The following is a 25,087-nucleotide window of genomic DNA, read 5'->3' as shown; positions in this document are numbered from 1 at the left end:
ATACCGCCTGTTTTACCAATCTGCCCGATTAAACGTTTGGAAACCCAACAGATATGAAAATTGCCTAGTTGGAGGCATTGCCTCCATTCATAATGGTGGCAATGGTGCAGGCAGTATTACTCATGTGATAATGCCGCCACTCACCAACTAAGACTTAGTGTAGTTTAAAATGGGGATTGACCAAAACCCATATTCACACCCGAGGAGGGTGAGTCAAGCAATCAGGTGGCTGGAATAGCGGGCGGGAATACACAATCCCCGCCCGTTGTTCCGGCTAGACAAGGCCCCTCCCCGGGTGGCACTTTCATTTTCCTTTTTTTAATTCGACTGTGGGGAGGCAACAGAGAGTCTCTCCCTGTTGCCTGTGCACCCCTCCACCCCCAAATCACCCGATTCCACTTCCCCAAACCCAACTTACTTGCAGAACCAGAGCCCTGTGCTTGGGTCCCTGAGCTTCTCCAGTCTGGCTGCCATTGAAATAGAAAAGTGATTACATCCCTTTTCGGATGACAGGGGCCATTTTGGATCATGTTTTCCATGGCTGCCGCCATCCGAAAATGAACCTAGTCCCTTTTCCATGTCAATGGTGGTGGCCATGTTCTTTAACTTTTTTTTTCTCTGACGGCAGATGGGCTGATGTCGGAAGAAAAAAAAAATACTATATGTACCCCAGCAATTTCCGGGTGGTGTGAATAGCATTCATGCCCTGGCGGAGGGGGGGAGACATGGGCTTTAACGGGCCACCAGCCAGAGCTTTGCAAGGCGCGAGTGAAGCAGGCAGTGAATTAGCATTAAAAAATGGTGATGGCGGTTATTCATTTTGGCGGTAATAGGACTGTTAATACAGCCTAAATCTTAATGAACACTATATGGCTAACAGGGTCTTTGAAACTATAAATCTGACTAGAGGTGGTTGTAGAACACCCATTGTTCCAACATGGTTTCAAGCTATTAACACTGGTAGAGGTTACCTAATGACATAATAACATCATGTGTAGGCATGATAATGCAGATTGCATTTCTATCTGTTTAAGTTATCCATGGAAGATGCTACTACACATTTGTAGTTGACAATCAGTTATATGAACAGAAACAAATTCAACAGCAGACACGTGAGAGATCATGAGGTTGTAGTGCAATTGATGTTTTGCAGTGAGCTGGTCACATAGTTTGACATATAAGGCTATACTGAGTGAGAAGGTAAAATTAACTTCTAGTGAGTTGCCATTGATTGTGACAATGCTGGTGGCAGTGTGCTTTATATGTGTGCTTTCACTCATACAACTCATTTTATGTGCTGTGTGTGATAGTCATCCTATCCAGGCAACACAAGGGAAGTGGACATTTCACGCAACTACCTGGAGTCAAACATCTAAAGAAGACTCCTAAGAGGGAGGGAGCCCTGCTGAGTGTACTATGAGACAACGCTGTGGAGATTCTGTGCGCTCAATTTTGAGTAATGCTGGCCATTAACCACTAGCTGTTTTATTGCATTACAGTCTGGGGGAAGGGCTTTAACGGATATTATGGACCAAAGGCAATAAGGAGTAGAGAAGCACCCTGATAACATATACCCAGTACAAAGTATGTGAACATGTTCACTGTGTGCACACAAATGCTTAAATAAGCCCATATATAGCACAGATGTAGAGTAGAATGTGTTGACACATAGCAAATATGTGGGGAGATCTGTACATGGAAAGGCATCTGTTAGCACACATGTCGCTGTGATGAAGTACCATTAGACAGACCCCTTGGGCAGGACCAGGGGACTCTGGATGTTAGGGGAAGCTGCCTGTTATGTTATGCTACCCTGGGAGCATGGCTACACCTCTGTTAGCGGGGAGCAGAGGATGTACTGTCCCGCAAATGGGGGTCCCCGAGTCTGGCCATTCCCAGACAGAACATCCTAAGGCCCCATTCGGCAGCCCACCCCTCCCAACCACCACCCAACAGGGGGAAAGGAAAGCCCCCAGTCCCTGTCTTAATGCCCAGGATTATGTTTCCCTCATTGAGCCCAATCAGCACAGTGGAAAACCTTTCACTTTCCTATTCAGCAGTAGGGTTTGCACTCCTTTTCCCTTACAACCTTACTGGATACAGAAACTTAAAACTCCCCAGGTAAAGGGAAGCAATAAGATCACAGGGATGCAGAGTTCCCTTTACTTTAACCATCTACTCTGCAGGGAGGGAATCCCACATACATAAACACAGCCAGAAAGGCAAAGCCAGTTCCACACAAACTTTCAAAGTGGATCAAGAGGTGAGGAAACAGCCATAACACTTTTTGGTCAATGGAGAATTGTGGCAGTGTTGGTACTGAATGTATTGAACCTATCGATACAAATGTACTGTGTCTATTACCTGTGTCTATTACCTTGCCCAAATATATTGCACAAATACCGGGATTATAAAGGTCCGTCCTAGGGAGGAAGTTCATCTAGAGATACCGGGAGAGAAGCTAGCAACCTTTTAAGGTGTACGGTCAAAGGTGAAGAGAGCCTCAATGTTCCATCATGGATATAGACACCCGCCAGGCACAACAGAAATAGGACCAAGACACAGGAACCCAATGAAGCTCAGGCAAACCAAACAAACAGCAAACACTGGGTGTGAAGAAGGGAGCCAAGAATCTGGGAGGTTTAAAATGCAAATGAAAACGAAAAGTTCATTTAAATTGAGTATTAGGAATGGGGTATGGACCCCGATCTAGTGACAACTGGGAAAGGCTTTTGTAACAGGGATCAATTTGGAAGCAACCCCTGTTTCCCCAGTTTTAAATAACCTAAGGCTCCTCCAACCCTAAAATGAGACCCAATTTAAACATATTTCATCCCAGCTTATGGGGAGGAAGACAAACTACAGTCTGCTGAATAACACCATCTTTGGAGTTTCAGGATAACGAGAAGAGGAATGTCCCCCCTCCTGAAAGTCATCTTAGTCAGCGACCCCATGGGCAGGAGGGAGGACTGCGCAGAGCAGCAGATTTTAGGCTGGAGCCTTTTGTTTATAAGTGTTGCCTGCGGATGCGTCCGGAAAATACCAACCACCATTCAAATAGGACATGTCAAAGCCATGGGTATTGTTCTCAGGTGCACTGGAAAATTGGCAAGCACAAGCCATTGGAAACAGCTTGGATAGGTCAGGTCTGTAGGGCGTGAGGGATGACGTGGGCGAGGGATGACATTTGAATATTAAAGACTAACCAATCAGAGAGTGGTAGGGAGACTGCCCAGCCAGTTAGGGCACAGGAAGAGTCTCGATTGTAACCTGTTTATTGTGTATGAGACTTGAGCAGAAAAAATTCACTCAACCCCAACATCACCTGGTAGGCGTCATAGGTGACCAATAGAATGGGATAAATCCTGCTTTTTCCTGTGCGCAGTTTTTGGAGGTATGTAACGTTTTATTATATGTATGTGAAATAGTTTCATTTATTGACTGTTAACATTTAATACAAGGAGTGAAAGCATCTCAGCTCATCTCAGCTTATGCTAACTGTATATGTATCCTGGCCCCCTCAATATGCACGCAACCTTGCCTACATGCAGCGGTCTGTTGCAGGAGTGTTATCAGAAGGATATGAAATGGTGGGGGTTGGATGTTCTGTGAATCATCGATGCAACCTTCCAAGACAATGGGAAGGCTCGTATATATGCTCACTGGCACTTATATTGTCATCTTGTTGCCATAGCCATTTTCTCCATGTGCAATAATTTGCTTATTACATATGTAGGCCCTTTGGAAAAGCCTTCCGGTTGATAAGCTGGAAGGAATCACACACAGGTCAAGGTCTTTGGATTTTGATTGGAAAAGAGGTTTCATTTCAACCAGTGGCTACAGCTTGTAACAACCCATGTGCGCCACAGCTGAAGCCTACAGTGGCTCGGAATGGTGTGCATTGAGATGAGAATCCAAGGGAGCTCATTGCGAGTTTGGCGGTGCTGGAAAAAACGTGGAGGTAATTTGGTTTAACTTCATTTTTCCAAGTTTGCAGGTATTAACTCTGGCGGTATTACCAGATGGTAATAACACTGATTTTTTTAGGTGAAAGTAGAGGAGTTACCTTCAGCTTCAAGCCGGAGGTAACTCCACCAGAAATATTGGTGGTATTACCATCTGGTAATACTGCTGTAGGTATTACCAGCAGAAATCTCCAAAGACGTCTCCATAAAATGCTGATTTACACCAGCAAACTACCACTTGTAATCTGGCAGAATTACCGCCTTAGGTAATACATCCAGTAGTTATACCACATGACCAAGCAGTGGTATCGGTAATTGCATTTTTGTCGGTATCCCGGCAGATTTACCGCCGGAATACCAGCAAACTCGTAATGAGCCCCACTGAATGCAGAATTGAGCTTTGAGAAAGACATAACCAATAAGCTTCCGTTGGGTCATTCAATTATGCATTCAAGGACAGTTGGGGCTTTATCCAGGACATCTACATGAAATTGCCCCCGAAACAACGCAGCATTGGATCTGTGTGACTCCTTCCGGCATCCCATTACTTCCATTCTAGGCTGGCATGTCACTGGTAACTCACCTCTCGGGCAACCGATGCTTTCAATGATCTCACAGTCTGGATGGTCCATCGAGTAGGAATCGTCCTCTTCTTTTATTTGCACTAACACAACTTCCGGCATGGCTTCTGGGACAGATTTGTAGCCTAGTTGTTCAAATAAAAAATCAGAATCAACTTCAACTTGTAAGAGTCAATGGGTGTTTATTTTTCAGTCAGTGTTGCATGAAAATGCAATCAATTGCCTGGTGCAGAAGCTGGCAGAGGCGAAAGGAAGTGACTCAAATACTTTGGACGAGGCCTTCTTGACACAGCACACAAATATTCTCACAACATGTCTGTCACAGTAAGTAGAGATGTCATATTAATGTAAATGCCGTTTCCCCTTACATGTCCACATTACAAGAAGGCATACAATCCTTCCCATCCAGCAAAACATACTCTGCACTGCCTTTGAGCCCAGGCAGCAACTGTGCACAAGATGCAACAGCTGCTGGTGAAATGTTTATCTAGCATTAAGAGCAGGCTTTTGGAGCCCACTTTTCCCAGGGTATCTCCAAGTGCTGGCATTCAAGAACTTTATACATCGCTTACCAAGGAGCCCCCTGCTAAGATCTGAAGGGGTGTTCTCCTACATACTTTTTTAATGTGTCTTGGCCCATTAAGATGTCAAACAATAGGCAAGCAACAGGTTTTGGTTTTGAAAGGACCAATAAAGCAAATATGTCCTAACAGCCATGGTCCATGTGCAATAAGGCTAAAAGGCAAACCTAAGTAGCTGTTCCAAACAGGGTTGCTTGCACTTGATGGAGCAGGACATTAAACAAGGACTCTGAACGTATGCAGTCGGTTTCGGCCAAAAAGACTGAGTTGAGAAGACCTAACCAACCAAAAGTCCTAACAAAGGTACTACCAAATTTTCACCCTTCTAAAAGGTCGACTTTTGGTTGGGTAGGTTTTTTCAATTTGGTCTAGGTCTGCGGGGGCTGCGGAGGTGTCCCCCGCGACCCCTACTCGCTATACTGTGAGCGGGGATTGCAGGGGTGTCTGCCGCAGCTGTCCTGCAGTCCCAAAATAAAAAAATGAAAAGGCTACAGGAGTGTGCCCCGCAACCCCTGCTCACTATACTATGAGCAAAGGTTGCGGGGGTGGCAGGCATCGCAGGGTCAGAGTGAGACAGAATGCAAGGGGTTGGGGGTGGAGGTGTGTTGGGGGTGTGGGCAGAGGTTTGAGTATCTCAGTAATTCTCAGGGGAGAACAGACCGAAGATTATTTCGAAAAAATAATCTTCGGTATTTTCTCCCTCGAACATTTCCGCTTCGGTAAAATGACCCCAAATCATGCAGTCACACCAGTTCAGTGTGACTTAGACGCAACAAGCATTTGTTTTATTGTTAACTATAAGTAAGTATAATTGATTATTAAAATCATGAATTATAAGTCATTTTTATGTGCTCATTACGGACCAATGGATCATTCCACTCCGCTCACATCATGTTTTGAATGTACCGAGCTTATCGCTGCCTCCCTCTTTGACTTCCCATTCGTGTATAATTTCCAAATAACAAGGTGGTCTTATCAGCTATATAAGTTAAATGTACATCCCAATAACACATAACAGATAACAATTTGTGAGCATTTTCTTAGTGGCACACTCTCTCAAGAAATGGAAAAAATGATGGCATCATGTAACTTGCTGACGAGAAAAGTAGTGTCTTGGGAGCATTTCGTGCTTACCTGAGCCGGGGTCAGGTCTACTTTCCGCTCCAGTGGCACCGGTGTGCCCAGGAAAATGCGTCACTGGATCATCTTCATTTCTTAAGCAGAAGTCAGTATCCAGGAATGGAAAGCCGGTCGGACCAGATGGAAACCCTGTGGGTCCAGATGGGAACCCAGTGGGTCCAGAGGGATAACCCACAGAACCAGAGGAAAATCCTGCCGAACCAGAGGGAAATCCTGTGGAAATGGTTTCAGAATTAAGAAAGTCAACTCTTGTGATGTGTAAACACTGTAAATATGTACCGCAAAACCAAAAGTAGTCACCATATTTGACAAGTCATTTAAGCCTTTCTATCTTAATGCATTCACTCTCTCATAGAGTTGTATGAATCATGTGTGACCAAGTGCCTTCCCTCCATTGACTACCAGGTAGATTGATGATGCTTAATGCAAACCAAGCCCAAATCAAGTTCATCACCTTCCTCTCATCCACTTGGTCAATACCACTGTGTTTCCTATGTCCAGACTAAATTCCCACATCTCCTTAGACCATGACCTGTGGGCTCCCTTTATCAACAGACTAAATTCTCACATCTCCTTAGACCATGACCTATGGGCTCCCTTTATCAACAGACTAAATGCTCACATCTCCTTAGACCATGACCTTTAGGCTCCCTTTATCAACAGACTAAATTCCCACAACTCCTTAGACCATAATCTGTAGCCTCCCTTTAACAACAGACTAAATTCCCACATCTCCTTAGACCATGACATGTAGCCTCCCTTTAACAACAGACTAAATTCTCACATCTCCTTAGACCATGACATGTAGCCTCCCTTTAACAACAGACTAAATTCCCACATCTCCTTAGACCATGACATGTAGCCTCCCTTTAACAACAGACTAAATTACCACATCTCCTTAGACCATGACATGTAGGCTCCCTTTAACAGCAAAGGAAGTTCTTTGCACTCATCCTCTTAATTGACATTTTTGCCCACTAATACCTATGCATCGTCTAAAAACTCCACCCCATCAAATCTTCCATGTAAACCTGTATGAACTTGTAAAGAGAAGGTCCTACACATCTTTTAGGAAAGATTTGTCCATACTGGAACAAAGGTGTGCTTTTGCTGTTACAGCTGTACTTCTGCTTTGAAAACGAACGTGCGTTCGCATTGATAATTCTCTACCTGCACAGCACTGCGAGTCAGGAGACTCTTGCTGTTCTACGTCCGTTCCCTGGAGGGGGCGGAGACTGCTGCCGGTCACGTGGTCATCACGTGACTCTGAAACACCTCAAAGGCCAGTCACAGTCACCCTCGCGGCGTTAAGCCCGGTAGGAGACAAGGCCACTGGCTGTGCTGTTGTGCGGCTGTTTGGCGCGTAGGCGCGTCAACCACTGAGACGCACTATTGAGTGTGGAGTAAAGGGTAAGACCGCCCGCATAATCAAGTTTCCTCCCTCTGCATAGTTTATGGGAGACTGTGGGAGATTACATTCTCCTTTGATCCCTTACGCAGAAGTAATAATTTTTCATACAGATTACTAACTTGTCTTGCATACAATTGAGTGCTGAGTGATTTGGTCTCGCCAAAGATACTAGCCCTTCTGACTACTTATTTTTATCTTCTCTCCTGTAATTTTACTGAGCCAAATGCCGCCTAAAACACGCGGGGCAAAAGCGCCCTATAATTTACGGAAGGGCAGGACAAATCATCCCTGCATGCCCAATAACAATCTAAGAGGTGGGGACAGTTTGAAATCGCCAGCCAACGCCGGAGGCACCATTCCGGAGTTATTTAAAAAGATCTTACCTACATGCACTGACGAACAAACTGAGGAGACACTTCCGGCTACACATAACGCAAGCCGACCACTAGATGTTACATCCCTAGACGACATTGACAACAATTCGCTATTGGACTTATGCCTATCTATACAGAAATCTATGGCTCCTCCACCTAATTCAGGAGAGCCGGGGATTAATGAGATGGGGACTAGTAAGAAAGTCGCAAGTATAACAGTGGAAGCCCAAGTGTTACAACCTGCTAATTCTACTCAGAGAACTTTATGCTCTGGTCGACTGTCTGAATCACCAAACTTACTGATTGACTTAGAAGAGTCAGGGCAAACTAAGGACGATCAACTTAGTGAGCTTTCACAGCTAAACTCTGCAGCCATTGCAGAGATGCAGGCGTCCTTAACCTCTCTCCAATTTGCCCTAAAAATTCTCCTCAAATTATGCGGAAGAATACATGTGAATACAATCCTACAGCTGAATCTTCCTGCTCCGGACCTAGAGTATGAAGTATGCCCTGAAGAGGTGAAGGAGCCGCAGATTCCACCTAGTCCAATTAACGTTGAGGAGAACGAACATCTGACAAATGAGGGAAACACTCATCTGACTAAGAAACAGCGTAGAATGGCGAAAAGAGCTGCCCTAAGAAATGTTCCGGTAGAGGTGGCCTCTCCACTCCCAAACACAGCAATCCCACAACAGAAATCCAAAAAGGCAAGAAAAAGGGCACTAAAAAGAAAGAAAAACCGAAATAAAGGTCCGGGCACACTCACTAGCTGGATATTGGTGGAAAAATCTAAAGAAATTTCAGCCGTGAGTAATGCTAGCCAAGACTCCATCCTTACAGAAAACCATTCTATTGATAATCAGTTTTCCACCCCTCAAAGGAACAGCCCGAATAGAACACTTGAAAGCATGGATGCTGAAAGTGATACACCGGTTCCAGCAAGGAAAGAGAATAGAGAAGAAAACAAGATTTGCATTGTGAAGAATCTGAACCAGCAATGCCATGGTAAATGGCTCTCACGTACAGGCATGCTTGAGAAACTTCATCTAATACCTCAATTAAGAGTTATTAGATCTGAGGATTTCTCATTTGTAGAGCCTCTATGTACCACTAACCCTAATGTGACAGCACTACATTGTACGGTCCTGGCCTCGGCTCAGCTGATTCGTAAACATAGAGTCAATTTAGCGCAAGTAGGCTTGGGGGTAGATGTGAATCCTGATGATGTAGACCCTCTGATTAAAGAAGCTCCCAAGCCTACTAATACTGACAATAATACTAAACTACCTCCTCTTACTGGGAACCGAGTGCAAATGAGCGACATTCAGAACACTCTGAAATGGCTTGCAGAGGCCTTGCCCTCGGTTATAAATAAACCCTGAACTTGCTCATTGCTATCCTGGAACACCAGGGGCTTCAAACATATTACTGTAATTAATGGCTCGCTACCTTTTATTATGAACTACTCCTTTTTCCTATTACAGGAAACCTGGCTAACTGCACCAATCATAATTGATGGGTATAAGTTGTACCATACTTTTGCTAAAAAAGGCCAAATGGGAAGACCTTTTGGGGGACTGATGATAGGTGTAAGTAAAACTATAATATCTAATGAAATCAATACTGATCTTGAGGATAACATTAATGCGGTGGAGGTGGTTATACCGATCAAAAATAATCAGATGAAACTCTTGCTGGTCAATGTTTATAATCCACACGATGCGTCAAAGAGTGATCTAATACAAGATAGACTACATGATTTACTTACTGAGTGGACGAACGAATGCCAAAATAACCTCTTGATCATTGCTGGGGATTTTAATTGTTCTATTAAAGGGGATGGTGGTACAACTAACAATAAGCACTTACATCCGTATCCCCTTATGTCTCAGGATTGTAATGATGAAGAAGGGGAGAAGTGGTTATGTTTTATGAAGAGCTGGGACTTGGAATGTCTAAACGGTCGAACTATGAGTGACCGTCCGGGACATTATACTTGGAAAGCAGGTGCCGCTCGTCGCACTCTAGATTATTGTTTTACTAGCCCGGAGGTGGCACCCCTGGTTAATGACATGGAAATAATAGACAACGATTGGAGTGATCACAGCGGCCTGAGCTTAAGCCTGAAATGTGATTCTCTATTTCCTTTAACAATAGCGACAGGAAGCCTGTTGATTAATCATGCTGGTTCACGATTAGTATGGTCTGAGAAAAACATATCCAAAGCATGTCATGATTGCGGTGAATGGGACGCTCACATATCACACCATGTTTGTTAATCTATCAATAGAACATCTTGAAGGTTGGATCTATAATTTTACGGGTAAATATGCTACAAAAAAATTTTTACTTGTTATCAGAGAGCAGGGCTCGAGCAAGGGCTATGATAAGACAATTCGAGATGCTAAACGTACTCTGAGAAGGGAGATACGTAGAATCAGAGCCCATTCCCATTTAATTATGGATACACATACTAAGATCAGAGAGATAAAAAATAGGTATAGGGCATGGTTAAAATACTGGAACAGATCGAAGAAATTGGCAAACTGGCAAAAAACCGTGAAGACTATTTGCTCGAGAAATTCCCGAAATATCTGGGCACTTCTAGGAGAAGCTAGAGGGAGCAAGGTAACCCCCCAAATAAACCCGATTGATGCTGAGGAATGGGTTAATTTCCTGGAAACGCGTAATGGCATTCCAGCAGTTAACCCCGAAATTTTTTCAACCATCTCTCAAGTTCCTAAGCCGTTCCCTATCCACCTAGAAGACCTGATAGGTAAGATTGCTAAACTTAAATCCTCCAGAGCCCCGGGGCCTAACGGTCTCTCCAATCTACTTATGAAGAGTAACCCAGTTTTCTGGGCTAACTTTCTGAAAATCCTCTTCGAAAAAGTTTTAAAAGCAGGAATAATACCTGAGACCTGGCAGAGAGCAATCTTAGTGCCAATTTTCAAAAAAGGCAATAGATCTGATCCGGGCAATTACCGCTTGCTATCTATGCTAGACTGTTCTGGCAAATTATTTGCCTCCTTACTGTTACAGAAATTACAATCTTGGTCTGAAACGGAAGGGATTCTGGATCGCTTTCAAAGCGGATTCAGACCTGGATATTCTACTACTCACAATCTTTTCATCATGAATAGTCTTAGAGATAAAGCCCTACTTCCTAATAATCCGCCTCTGTATGCCTTATATATAGACTTTAAGGCAGCATTCGACATGGTTAATAGAGAGAAGCTATGGAGGAAGCTTAAGAGACTGGCATGCCCTGAAGATTTGCTCTATTATTTGCAACTTCTACATTATAACACCACAGTTCAGTTGAGGCTTGATGGAAGTGGATCCTCAACTAGGGTGATAAAGCAAACAAGAGGGGTGAAACAAGGCTGCGTTACTGCACCCATGTTATATAATCTGTTCGTTTCCGATATTCCAGAGTATATTAGAGAGGTGAGTAACTGCCCTCCCAAGGTTGGCTCTCAACACTGCTTAATCCTGGCGTATGCGGATGATGTGGTTATTTTTGACCACACATTTAGCGGCATTCTACGCTCGGCAGAGCGACTTTGGAAGTATGCTGAGGAGAACGAACTCACAATTAATCACATGAAAACAGAGTTGATCCTCTATAGCCATGGCAAAGTGAGCCGCCCTAGAATGATTGTAAGAGGACATGAAATTCAATATACCCATAGTTACAAGTACTTGGGAGTGGAATTCGACTCTAAGGGAAATTCCCAATCATGTGTACAATCCCGCAAAATAAAAGCAGCGCAACTTACCTCTATGATACATCAGTTCTCCCGTAAGAAGAGTGGATATTCCATGTGGGCAGCTCGCCAACTTTACGTCCAATGCCTGATACCCATGGTAATCTATGGACTGGAAGCCCTGGTTGGCCTCAATTTAGATTGGCTACAGACATTGGAAGGCCGCTTTTGGCGAAAGCTGCTGGGACTGCCACCAGGAATACCAATGGCGATACTAAGATTGGAGCTGGGTTTACCCTCTTTAAAAGCTCTGGTCTTGAAGAAAAGAGCCGAGATCTATATTAAGCTGCATACTAATCCGAATAATCCCCTTCTGATAACCGTGAAAGAAGACATTGTTAAGAATAAGCAGGCTCGTTTTGTTAGAGAAATGAATGCTCTATTTGAGATGATTGAATGGACCCCTAACTGGGAGGACAATTATATAAACCTAAAGTCCCAAATGGCTGAACGACTCAAAATTTGGGACTGGCAAGATAATTTTAGACCTCTTGCGAGCCTCCACAGCTACGGGTTCATAACTCATGTTTTATACACCTTCAGAAGGGCACAAGGATATCTCAACCTTTGCCCCTCGGATAATCTAAGACGCTTTTTGTTACTCCTACGCATCAACCATTTACCTGTTCTAGCGGTGTTGGGCCCTGAAAGGGCCATCTCTAAAACAGAGCGTTTTTGCAGGATATGCAAGAATAAAGATTCACTAGAAACTGCAAGACATGCTCTTACACTATGTCCCAGTTTGGGTTTAACCTACATAAAACATTATAGCAGATTTGTACATAATCTTGACCATATTAAGTCCAAAGATTTTTGGCTTACATGCATTAACACCTTGAATCCTAGCCTACATTTGGCCTTATATAGAGTTTGGTATACAGTTAAGGGAATACTTGAAATCTGAAGACTAGCCAATTTCTCTCAGCATCAATAAACAGTAAACGAGTGATTATATGAAATAATATGAAATTGCATGAAAGTTATCTCTAGGATAAGGCCTATGAAATTTGTAACAAAATTGAATATGATTTTAAGTGTTTTCCACTTTTAAATATTGAACAGTTGTTTAAATTATAAGAAGAAAATATTATTCTGTTGATTTATGTGTAAAGTTTTTTTTTTGTTTAAAAACTGTATCACATTAAAATAAAATAAATAAATAAGGAACAGATTTTTTGCGCTTAAGAAACGCGGGTCGAGCCTTCAGCAGACATCCCGGTCTCACACGATGATTCATCATTCAAGCACAATCCCTGGTTCTGGGGTCTAGTTTGTTCATCTAATCCGAGCCCTGGAATCTCCTGATGTTGCATGTACTGGTATAAGATAGTAGGTGTTAGGAGTTCTTTTCCTGTTGCATTGGAGTTGTACTTTGGTTCTCGGGTTTCGTTTAGTGGTTCACTCTTTTGGTTATCAGCTTTGCCAATTGCCACATGTGGTTTTCATGGCGTGCATGTGGCATGGTGGTGGCAGGGAGTGGGAGAATGTTTCAGAGGAGCAGAAGCTCTGTTTCTACTCACAGCAGGAGGGTGATGTCGCCATGTTTGATGCGCAGGGGGATGCATGTGATGTATATGGGTTCCGGTTTGCACACCCAGACCACACAGTATCACTGATCCTCTGAGTCAAGTCATGGGGTCAGGAGAAGGAGTCTATGTGCAAGTAGGGCCATCGGTGGAGGACCCAACAAGTAGCACTGAAGCTGGGGTGGCAGAGTGTCTTGTGGCCACCCCCACAGAGGCATTGGGGGCAAAGCCTCTAGTAAATGCCCAATGGAGGCAGTGGGGGAGCAGGAGGAAAGAGTCTGCATGTGGGAGAAGTTGCAAGCACTCTGGATGGAGAACTTGGTCTCCATCCAGCAGGGCGATGGGTACTGCAGAGGATGTGAGGGAGTACCATCAGTAAAAAGGACTCAAGGAGAGAACCAGGCTGTGGAAGTTTGTAGAAGGTGCTGGACCTGGCCGAGGGGGGAAGAGAAGGTATAGGATGTGGTGAGGAGGTGGCAGACCTCCGGGTGGTAGGAGCTTGAACTCTTCTGCAAAGTATAGGGCTACGAGCAGAGGGTTGAATGTGGGCACGAGTGAAGGGGTAAGGGCCATGGGCCATGCACTAGGGATGACAGCCATGAGGATCCAGGTTCGACAATAAGGTCGACCTGGTGATTGAGTTGCCTGTCTCCGGGGAGGGTGCTAGAAAGCCAGCTGTTTTCACTGCCCACTAGAGCAGTGGTAGGAAGAAAGAGAGTGTGCCCTAGTACTTCTCAGGGCAGGGTGCAGCACAAAGGTGACATTGGCACACCTTTCCAAAACCCCTGCACTAGTCCAGCCTGCACAATCGCTGTCAATGACACAGGCAACTGTGGCCAGCAGCAGGCCTCTGGGGTGGCTGCGCCCTGTGAGAGCACCTTCAGGCGTAGCTACGGCCTATGAGAGAACAGAAGAACCATAAGGGGTGGCTGCGCCCTGTGAGAGCACCTTAAGGCGTAGCTACGGCCTATGAGAGAACAGAAGAACCATAAGGGGTGGCTGTGCCCTGTGAGAGCACCTTAAGGCGTAGCTACGGCCTGTGAGAGAACAGAAGAACCATAAGGGTTGGCTGCACCCTGTGAGAGCACCTTCAGACATAGCTATGGCCTATGAGAGAAGCGAAGAACCATAAGGCGTGGCTGCGCCCTGTGAGAGCACCTTCAGGCATAGCTACGGCCTATGAGAGAACAGAAGAACCATAAGGGGTGGCTGCGCCCTGTGAGAGCACCTTAAGGCGTAGCAATGGCCTATGAGAGAACAGAAGAACCATAAGGGTTGGCTGCTCCCTGTCCAAGAACATGTGAATTTTTATCAAGTGATGTAATCATCATGAGACAATTCAAGGATTAAAAAACCTCACAGGCACACTAGGCAATGACATGTAAGATCGAAAAAGGGCAGTGCCTTTCAGTCACTAATACAGCTATCGGTTTCCAAACCCCACACACACCACAAAAAAACCTTGCTCCACTATTCAGTATCTGACATGTGCCAGTTAACAAATCATTATCATCATTCGATCTGATATGTGGGCTACGGGTATATGTTATTCCATAGTCTTCTGCAATGAAGTGACAGTTCACTTTTTATAAACAGCAATTGTTCAACATGCAGCTGTTGTGTGGTTAGAGACAGCAATCCCAGTTATGCTAAAAACTCTCTCAGACTGCACACTGGTGGAGAGAAGTTTATCAATTCAATAGAAACTCATATTAGTGCGGCTGGCCAGATAGACCGCTTGCTGTACCAATACTGTAACAGGTCATCATCCTTTCCCACGGGTAAAGTGTGGGAATCACGGCATCAAGCTCTATGCAGTTTACGGTCAGCTTTATGTTCCTGTCTGTATTCCAGAGCCATGGAGGCAGGGATCCTTCAGATTCTCCTTCCTGTCAGCTGCGCCCAAAATGCATGCTTTCAATAGGTGTCAGTCATGTACTGCCCTTTGATGCCATCAATTTACAGCTTGGCAGATCTTGTATTTGTATTTATTTTATTCATAAAGGGCACCAGGCCCAAGCGCATCCGGGCGCATCACTTAGGTTAAAACATGGTAAAAGCAGACAGATCATTACAGTGAATTAGAGCTATATACATACACAGAAAGTGCAAATAATAAACAGTATAGAACAGTTACAAATGTACACAAAGGTGAGGCTGGCAGGTGTCACATGAATGATGGCTAGTGAGTGGACAGTGGTGAGTCTTGGGTGGAAAGCCAGGTTTTGGCCATGTTTTTGAATCTCTGGAAAGAAGATTCCGCTCTTAGCGGGTTGGGAAGCGAGTTCCAGAGTTTGGCAGCCATGACTGGGAAACTGGTCCCACCAGATCTCTGAAGGTTGAAACGTGGTATGGTAAGGCAGTTAGTCTGAGCAGTTCTACGGGGTCAGTTGGAGTTGTGGATGGAGAGTCTGTTGGCCAGGTAGCTGGGTGCTTGGTTAGAGAGGCAATTGTGAGTGAGAACAAGTGTCTTCAAGGAGATTTGTTGTGGCACTGAGAGCCAACGTATACTACGTCTGATGTCTGAGATATGTTGGTTCCTGGGGATATTAAGTGCAGCTCTAATGGCATTGTTTTGGATAATGTGTAACTTGTTTAGGTTACACCGGTTGGTGCCAAGATAGAGGGCGTTACAATAATTGATTTTGGACAGCACCAGTGTACTTGGTAAAATGTGGGGTGGCCAGTGTTCGTCCTGCTGCCTCCTTTATCCAATTGATGCTGCAAGTACTGCAGCAAGGCACCCTTGCACGTTTGCAACTGTGCTGTAGTGTTGATGACTGCTATGAGCATTCCTCCCATGAGACATGTGGACGAAATGTGGCTCTATAAAGGAAACCAGTCGGACACAATGTTACCTTGAAATCCAATACCTCTGGATCGATACACAAGCTCAAAAGCAGATCTCTCTACAGCTTTACCACATCTGCATCATTTGCCAAGTCCAAAGCCTAGGCCATGTAGGGCAACCGGAGCTCAGGCAGGTACACCACGGGGAAATCTCACTCTGGAATTAATTGTGACGTCTAATCCACTTGGTGACTTCTGCGAAAGGTAGTAGTGCAAAACAGACAAAGGACAGCAGGCGCTTCTGACACAATGGGCCTCATTATGAGTCAGCCGGTCCGGAAACAACAGTGGCGGTAAATCCGCCGGCACTGTAGTTTCTGGACCGGCTGATTTAGAGTTCTGCAGGTGGGAGGTGTCACTCCTGCCAGGTCTGAACTGGCAGGAGTAACCCCACCCGCCTGCAGGCGGAAATGGAAACACTGGCTCCATCATAGACGGAACCAGTGTTTCCATTGACTCCATAGGAATGGGGATTTACGGAATTCTGCCTCTGCAATTACCGGCTTTTCCGGCACGGCTACCGCCGGACTCGTAATGAGCCCCAATGTCAAAAATTCACAATCTAGAGATCTGCTGTAAGTGTTGCGGAGTTCCAATGGGTGGGCACTTAGGTCTGTAGGTAGGGTAGTGGCAACTTGTAGCACACATGCAGTTGAAATGGTAAGCACGGTTGAAATGTGAGCTGATATATATTGTGCCATTTCTTTCACAGGCTCACAATTGCTGATATTGCATGTGACCCCTGATGTGAAGGATATGCACAGACATCAGTGGACATGCATTGTCGTGCCAATTCATAAGGCAACAAGGGTATGTAATCCATTATCTACTACAACAAAACCTAAATGCAAGCTAGAAAGCCTTAGTTACTCTGCCTCTATGCCCTCCACTTTCACCTATATGTCAACTTCCCATTGGCTTCTGCCATAAAACACGTGCATTCAAAATGTTGCCTTGTGCCGAAGAACATACACCTGCTGCCCCCTTGAAATACTCCAGGACCTCTCTTTGTTGTTAGAAGGAAAGGTGTTGTGATGGCCATATAGTCAGTGCTCTGACTACTGGCCCACATGTCCATGGTGAAGTAGACATTTTGTCCCACGACAGCTGTAGTAACTGTTAGGGAGATTTTTCATTGTATGCCTCATCCCCTCTCCTAGTGAGACCCCCAGTACATGTTGATGGACTTCTAAACATTTTTCTTTAATCCTGAATGAGTGGAGTCTTTTTCCACTCATTCATTCTTATGGGCTCTGTCTTGTTGGAACTCTGTTCTTTGTAACTTACCTGTCCTACGTGGTCTATTCTCCTCCATACCTCTTTAAGGCATTAGTAGTTTACTTTTGCAACACACAACCACTTACGGACAGTGTTGCTGGGACCCTTTGGGTCCTCCGTAGAGATTCATTTTCTTTATTCTAGAGTAACTACAGTTAGTATCTGTCCTAAAACCTTATAGTCTGAGAGATTGGCACACACCTCTGTGGAATGTCAAAGGGATAGCTAGTATCACCCTTATCTCTGCTCCTGTGAATGTTTAATCACACATACAACCTCCTAGTTATGGCTGGTGGCAGTGGATGTGTACTACCAACTATTGTGTGATTGTTCTACCGCAATCTATGTCCATAGCCTTGGTAGTGCACAATAGGGGCACCCAAGTACTAACTTGAGGGCTCCCTTCTTTTTTTAACCAGTTCTAGTGTGGTTGCTTTTTGGTAGCTCTCCTTGTACCATTCTAGGAAGGGGAGGTCTATGTGTGTGTTTTTCCTTTGGCGAGAACCCTTGGGTGTCCCCGCCTAGGCTCCAGAGTGTTTAGGCAGGCAGGAAGTGGGGGAGGAGTTTTTCCACCCCCCTGTCCTTTGTCTGCCAGAATAGAACCAGCTTCTACTGGGGGTCTGGCAGTCCAGATTGCACTCCCATACGCCCCTTTCTGTAAAATGATGAGAGAGATTGCAGAAGAGTGAACTTCATACAAGGTGAGGCTCCTGTGGTGAAAAGCAAGTTGACCACTGGAAACTGAATTAACCGAAGAAGAAGACAACCAGAGATGCCTGCAGACCCTTAACAACACCATCAAGCGACTACTGCTATCCTGACCCCGTTTCTGTGTGGCAGAGGAACTCTGAAGAGGATGACTCCTTCCTTTTGACCGGTGGGAACAACCAGTCCCAAGACAAACTTAGTTTGAGACATCTCTGTGAGTTTCCAGAGCTGCGGAAACCCAGTGCCAGGAGACCTGCTGCCCATTTAGAGTGCATCATTGTGGTATCATGGCCTAAGGCCACCACACTGGACCGGATACCCTGCTGCACCTGGCACAATGGCACACTACTAATACCTCCTTAGTGTATAGACCTTCTCCCTTGCCCTTGGCCATGTCAATGAATAACAATCACAAAATCATCATACTACCATAAAAGTTCTATATGCCACCTCAATATTTAAGTCACTTTTCTTCCTGGAACGATATGGACATGTGAGATTTTACCCAGAACCAATAGGTTGTTACAGTGATTTAAAATCCTGGAAGATCACAGCAAGAGGAATCAGAGTAACTTTCCTCCATGCTTCTACTTTGCATATGCGGTGGTAACCTTCATGTGTCTGTCCTTGGTGTTACTGGGGGTCTTCCCCTTGATTGTATTAGGCCCCACTGTTCTTTGTTCTGAGTGGCCTTGTCCGTGCTTATAAATAGACTTTAGATGGTCACCTGACCGCAGCCCACCCATGTCTTCTGATGGCGTGGGGGACACTCACACTCACTGCCAACCCATGGCACAATGGGTTTTCTAAGTGGCCCCTGTGACCTCAGGAGGCCGCCTGAGATCGCCCCATCCTGTGGCCATTTTGTCACCTTCAGGGTGTCACAGTAGCCTGGAGGTCCACCCACAAACAATGCCATATCTGAGGCACCATTTTGTCTTCAGGTGGAATCCCTGTAGCTGTGGGGATGCTGCCATAGTTGTGACATTGCCTGTAGCTCTGCTTCCATCATTGCAGGATTTGCCCCAAACATTAAATCGCAGCAACGGAGGGGGCCTGTGTGCAGGCTCTCCCTGCTTTACCTGGGGTGTTTTACTGAGGCAGGGCAGGACTTTACTACCACCCACTCTTCACCTGGACCTTGTTAAAAGGCCGCCCGGCACTTCCTGTCAGGTGGAACAGACTTCTCTGCTCTTCACCTCCTGGCATGCGTGGACCTGAAGGACTTTAAATATGACACAGGGACATAGCTGGGTGGCCCGGTTCTAGCCGCCTCCCTATGTGACCGGACTGGGCAGCACTGCCCATGTTGCCCAGGCACTTTACTATGCATGGGATTGTCTATTTTGGTCCCTGGGTGAGCCGACATCTGCCACAGCCCCGTTCTGGGCACAGCCCGGCTCACAGTTAATTAGCCGATTCATGGGGCCACGCAAACATTCCTTGGAACCCTTGTGGGGGAGGGCGGAGAACATTTGAGTCTCCAGCCACTACAAGGAGTTGTTTTTGTTTCCTTCTCCCTGCTCTTTTATTCTTCTATTGCTTCTCCTTTTCTTCACTCTCTTATTCTAAAGGCTTTCTCTCTCTTCAACGTTTAGCTTTTCTTTCCTTCAGAACACCCCCCTGACCAGACCATTCTTGGACAGGGGAGTTGTTCCTTTGTATCTTCCTTTTTGTCTTCATTTATTTTAGGGAGAATTCTCATAAATGTGCTTAATTCCCTTCACCTTAGAGACCCCCAGCAACTTTTCTGGATTGTTTTTATATTTTATTTTTATTTTTATTTTTTTACTTTATTTGTGTTTGTTCCAAATGGAACTATACAAAGCTCTTGATCATATGATTATCAAATCTTAAGTTTCCTCAGCCTAACATTTTCAATGTTTCTTGTATGATCTTCACTGGGGCAATTTGCCATGTTGTTCTGTCGCCACCGATTGATTAGTCTGTGCCACCATTGGTTGGTGTCGAAAGGTCCATTTGCCCGGAGTGGATCGAGGTAGGCTGATCTTATCTTTTGGTTCTTTGGGCAGGTCATTAGTAGATGACGTATAGTTTTCTTTTCTGCTCCACAAAAACGGCATTCACATGTGTCTGAGATACCTCTGATGTAACAGATCTCGTTGGTTTCAATTAGGTTTAGTCTTATCCTGAGCAAGTAATTCCGGGATGGTCTATTAGGAAATTTTTTAATGTACCTTTGCAGTTCGTTTACTTTGCACAGAGTCTGTGGAAGGTGAGCTAGGAGTTTGATGTCTGATGCTTCAGTATGAGTATTGGCCTAGTCGAGGTTTTTTAGTTTTTCGCACACTCTGACTGGATTTGAGTGGAGGTAATCTTCAGAACATGCGACTGAGTCCAGAAGGGCTACATTTTCCTCTCTCCATTTTGTCAGCATTTTCGCCGAAAGGGATTTTGTTTCTTCACCTATCATTGTGTAGATGTTCTGGACGTCCTGGCAAATGCACTTTCGGTAGAGCAATATTGAGTTGATGGTTACCGTGCCTGCTAAGGAAAGAAGGCTAAGTTTGCAGCGGATTGCCGGCATTGAGGTTGAGTTTGGCAGGCACAGGACCTTTTTCCAAAAGAGGCCTTCTAGTTTTGGCCAGAGGTTTTTTGGTATCTCAGGCATGGCTTCTGCTCCGTAAGTAATTGAAGGCACTACTTTTTTCTTGTAAAATTCAATTACCGCGATCATTGAGAATTTTCCATATTTTAGGTCGATGGCTTTTCCTTGTGCCGCCAACTTTTTGGTTTTGAGTTTCAGACTGTCTTGCATTGCACTTTCTGAGCGGGAACTGTCTAAGGTCACACCCAAGTATTTGAAATCTTTTATTCTCTCGATTTCTGTGTTTTCCAGGTACCACTTGTACAATTTGAGTTTGATCAAACAGAACAAGGTCGTCGGCGTACATGAGCCTGCTGATGTGTACTTTGGCCAATTTCTGTGGAAAATTTTTTGTGAGATCTTCTGTTTCTCCAAAGTCACCCATGTATGCTAGGAATAACTCAGGGGCAAGAGGGCAACCCTGTCTAACCCCCCCTGCTCGTCGTGATTTCTGCAGAGACTTGGCCTTGTGGAGGCAGTCGCACTCGCAGAGAAGTGTTTGTGTGCAGTGCTTTGAGCGGCAGAAAAATTTCCTTTGGGCAGTTCCATCCTTCAAGTTTTGCCCAGAGTCGAGACCTGTCTACCAGGTCAAACGCCTGGGAAAGGTCGACAAAGGCCATGAAGCATCTGGATTTTCCTTCAATGGCTTTGCTCTTCAAAGTGCTGATAGCGAAGATATTCGCCGATGTACCGACGTTTTTCTTGAAACCTGTTTGAAATCTATAGTAGCATGGTGCCAGTTTGGCCCAGGCTTGGAGTCTTTTCAGCAGCAATGCTCCAAAAACCTTTCCAATACAATTCAAAAGTGCGATTGGTCGGAAGTTCGAGGGGTCACCCACGTCCCCCTTTTTGTAGATTGGGACTATAGTCGCTTTAGTCCACGAAGATGGAATAGATTTTGTTTTTGCACAGCGGTCGAAGATCTTTTTTAAGAGGGTTGACAATTCTGTTGTTTTTTTTTTTAGGTCCATGTTAGAGATCCCGTCTGGGCCGACCGCTCTGGAGTTTTTCAGTTTTTTTCAGGGTTTCAAGAATTTCTTCGTAGTCATCGAAGTTTAACCAACTCGAGAGGTTGTTTTCGGTGTGGTCGTCGTTTTCGTTGTGGGGAGCTTTGAAGAGGGTTTGGAAGTGGTCAATCAATTTCTGCTCCCCAATCGAGTTGATGATGGAGTTTTTGATTGACGGATTTGTAGATTTTATAAGGGACCAGAATTCTCTGGCTTTGTTGCCGCAGATCATTTTCAAGACTTTTTCTGAGTCTTGCTGGTAAAGGAAAGCGCAATGGTTTTTTATCCAGTTTCTGTAGTTTCTGGTGATTTCCGACAGCCTTTGCTCCTGTTTGCTGGGCGATGATCGTTTCAGCTGTCGCTTGAGTCTTCGAAATTCGCGTCTTTTTAGGACCAGCTGTTCGTTGTAGCTGTGTTTATGTGTGATTTCAGAATTTTGAAAGTTCCTTTTCTTTGTCGCGAATGCCACGAGTAGAGGCACATAGTTTGGTTTGGGATGTTTCTCTGACAGACCGTCTTCTGAGTACCTTTCAGAGAGCAACCTCACTGCTGATGTTGAGAGTTTTAGGTGGTTGCCTTGGTTGTTTACTTCCATGCCGTATGGTTCATCCTTGGCTCTCTGAAAGTTAGTTGACCAAGTTGTTGTTAATTGATTGTGGTCACTAGCCGTCGTTTTGTGGACCTTGAAAGTTGTTATAGTCTCTAAAAAAGGACGGGACACGTATATGTGGTCGATTGTTGCTTTTGACGTTCCCTGTTCCCATGTCGGGGGACAATCTTTTTCCTTGAAGATCGTATTGAGGTTTAACATGTGTCGTGATGACATCAGCTTACACCAGAGCTTTCCTCTCTGAACTGCAGATGTGGATTTAGGTTTTTTTCCCACTCCCGTGCCTGGTTGAGTGCATGTCATATTGAGGTCTCCACAGATGATGGGAAATGGAACCAGGCGAGTTGACTGGATTTCGTCAATGGTATCTTCCATCATTTGGATGAAGTCCTTCGAGTCTGTGTTTGCAGGATTCCAGTAAGAGTTTAGGATTGCAATTTCTGAGCCTGACTTCTTTCCAGGCTCTTCAAGTTCGATAAGGACTGCCAGTATAGTTAGGTTTGTCAACAAAGTTCCTTTCATTTTTATGCCTACACCATTTCTGCAGGCCACGAGCAGACTCGAAGATGGATGGCCAAAAGGACCCTTTTTTGCAGGTGCCAAGACTAGATCGTATCCGTCTAGGATCGGTTTGTCGGTAAGCCACGTTTCCTGAAGGCAGATCACGTCACATGATGCTAGGTCCGCATCATTCTGGGTTGTCAGGTGTGTGTATCCGCGTGTATTCCAAGAGCAAAGTTTTAGCGTGGTCTGGGACTGGTCGGCTTGCAAGATGTCGTTGACGTGACTCTGCCGACCTTCCCATTGCTATTTGTTCATAGTTTTTGAGAGTGCTTTTGGCAGCCAGGACCAGATTCCCTGCGAATTTCCTTTCAGTTGTGAAGTTTCTGGCACTTTCGATCGATCTGGATTGTTTGTTCACGGCTCTATAGGTGTTTGTTTATTCCAGTTTTCTTTGTTCACCTGTTTCCGTCGGTTGTTGCATGGACTTGGGTCTCTGTTTTCCCCGCTTGTCGATGGTCTTCGGTTTCTTCTTCGGGGGCTTCTTCTTTGCTCTTGGGACGATTTCTTTTTGTGAGAATGGTCCTCGCTCTTTTTTCTTGTGTGGTCTGGGCTTGCAAGCCTTTCTGGCACATTTGTCTGCGTTTCACTGTGTTCTGCGGGTGACGATGGAATTTCAGTCACCCTGAAACCAAGTTCGTGAAATTTCTCTGTTTCTTCGATTATTCGAGAATGTATTGTCTTTGAGAAGATGTACAGGTAGGTTTTTGCTCTACGGTTTGAGTGGTAGGGATCCACTAATTTCAAATCCTCCGATTTGATCTGACGTAGCACTGGGATGAAGCCAAACAGGGTTAGGACCCCTCGTCTGTTGAGGATAACTTTGTCGTGGTTTTCTGACCGCTGTTCAATTTTTAAGTACCAAACGCTTTTTTTGCTGGAGTTTCGTCTGTCATGGTAAGATTCAGTTTTTGATTTATGGTGAGTTCTCCTTTTGGGGTCCTTAACCTTGAGCAGGTGGTCATTCGGGCTCTTTTTGTCCTCCGCGCGGCACAGATCCTCCTTGGTAGAAATTCTGGCTCTTTCTCTTGGTTTGTGTTGAGGTTCCGATTTTGGGGCACTCGATTTGGTAGGGGAGACTCTGGATTTGTGGAGAATGAGACTTTCCTATGGTCGGGCTTAATTTGGTTTGCATTTGAGGGCTTGTGAAGAATGTTTCTTCGTTCTTCCATGGTTCGGAAAGGTGGACTCTGTAATTCATCGGGCAAAAAGCTGGACTGTGTCTTTGTGTCTGTTTGTTCTTTTCTAGTGGGGATACTGCTTGTTGGTTCCTCCTCCAGGTGTTCACTGATGTTCATGAGCTGATCGTCCTCTAGGAAATCTTCAACTGTTTTAGGAGATTGATTTTTTCTTGAGTCGTTTGGGATCTGAAAAACAAGCGGAGGTCGCTGTGGAGTCGATGGACAGCCCTTTATAATTTGATTCTTCTTTGGCTTCTGCAGTGCGGGCCCTGATTTTCGCTTTTCTGTTTTTACCGGCGATGAACCTTTTTGTGGGCAAAAAATTGGATAAGCCTAGTTGTTTTCGATCGATTGCATTTGGTTTTTCTTCAGGCCCGAAACTGCTTCTTTTTCGCTTGGCTGAACTTGGGTTTCTTTTGGTCTTGGAGGAGTTTCTTCGCTGATGTGGATGACTTCACTTTGGGCATACGATACGGCACCATTTTTGTTGGATGGGTGGGGTTCGTTGATCACTTTTACGGTCGTCAGTGAAGGTGTTGGTTGGTTTTGTGTTTGCGTTGAGGAAGTAGACCTCTCTTGGTCGGGCACATCTTCTCCTTTCGATTTTCCTTTTGAAGACATTGTGTGTGTTTTCAGGCGTTCGTACAGTGCAGTGATATGGCCTTCAAGGAAGATCAATTTTGTATACATCATTGCCTGCATGGTAGTGTGATCTTTCAGGTTTTCGCCGATTGATTCATATAACTTTGTAAAGGGTGCCAAGTATATCGATACTGCAGACATAATTGAGACGAAGTCTAGTTTCTTTTTTGCTGGTGAGTCGTTTGGGGCCCCTGGTGGATGTCTGTCTGAATTTTGCTTGTTGGTTGTTGACTTTCTTGCTGAGATGTTGGTAAATGGGTCTGTAGAATCCAGCCTGACCCTGCTTTGTCTACC

General features: G+C 44.9%; 1 protein-coding gene across 1 annotated transcript in view; it reads right to left on the bottom strand.

The window, feature by feature from the left end:
* Positions 1-25,087, bottom strand: part of LOC138566112 (zinc finger protein 398-like) — a 92,590-nt gene that overhangs the window by 3,314 nt on the left and 64,189 nt on the right. Inside the window, exons 5-6 of the mRNA XM_069643111.1 lie at positions 6,262-6,480; positions 4,549-4,671 (exon numbers count right to left, since the gene is read on the bottom strand). Of these exons, the coding sequence (XP_069499212.1) occupies positions 4,549-4,671; positions 6,262-6,480 (342 nt within the window). The remainder of the gene's footprint in view (positions 1-4,548; positions 4,672-6,261; positions 6,481-25,087) is intronic.

Source organism: Ambystoma mexicanum, chromosome 1p, assembly GCF_040938575.1.
Source record: "Ambystoma mexicanum isolate Mex_15411 chromosome 1p, UKY_AmexF1_1, whole genome shotgun sequence".
In the NCBI taxonomy this organism is placed as follows: domain Eukaryota; kingdom Metazoa; phylum Chordata; class Amphibia; order Caudata; family Ambystomatidae; genus Ambystoma; species Ambystoma mexicanum.
The sequence above is the reverse complement of the archived record's forward strand: the minus strand, read 5'-3'. Positions and strand labels throughout refer to the sequence as shown.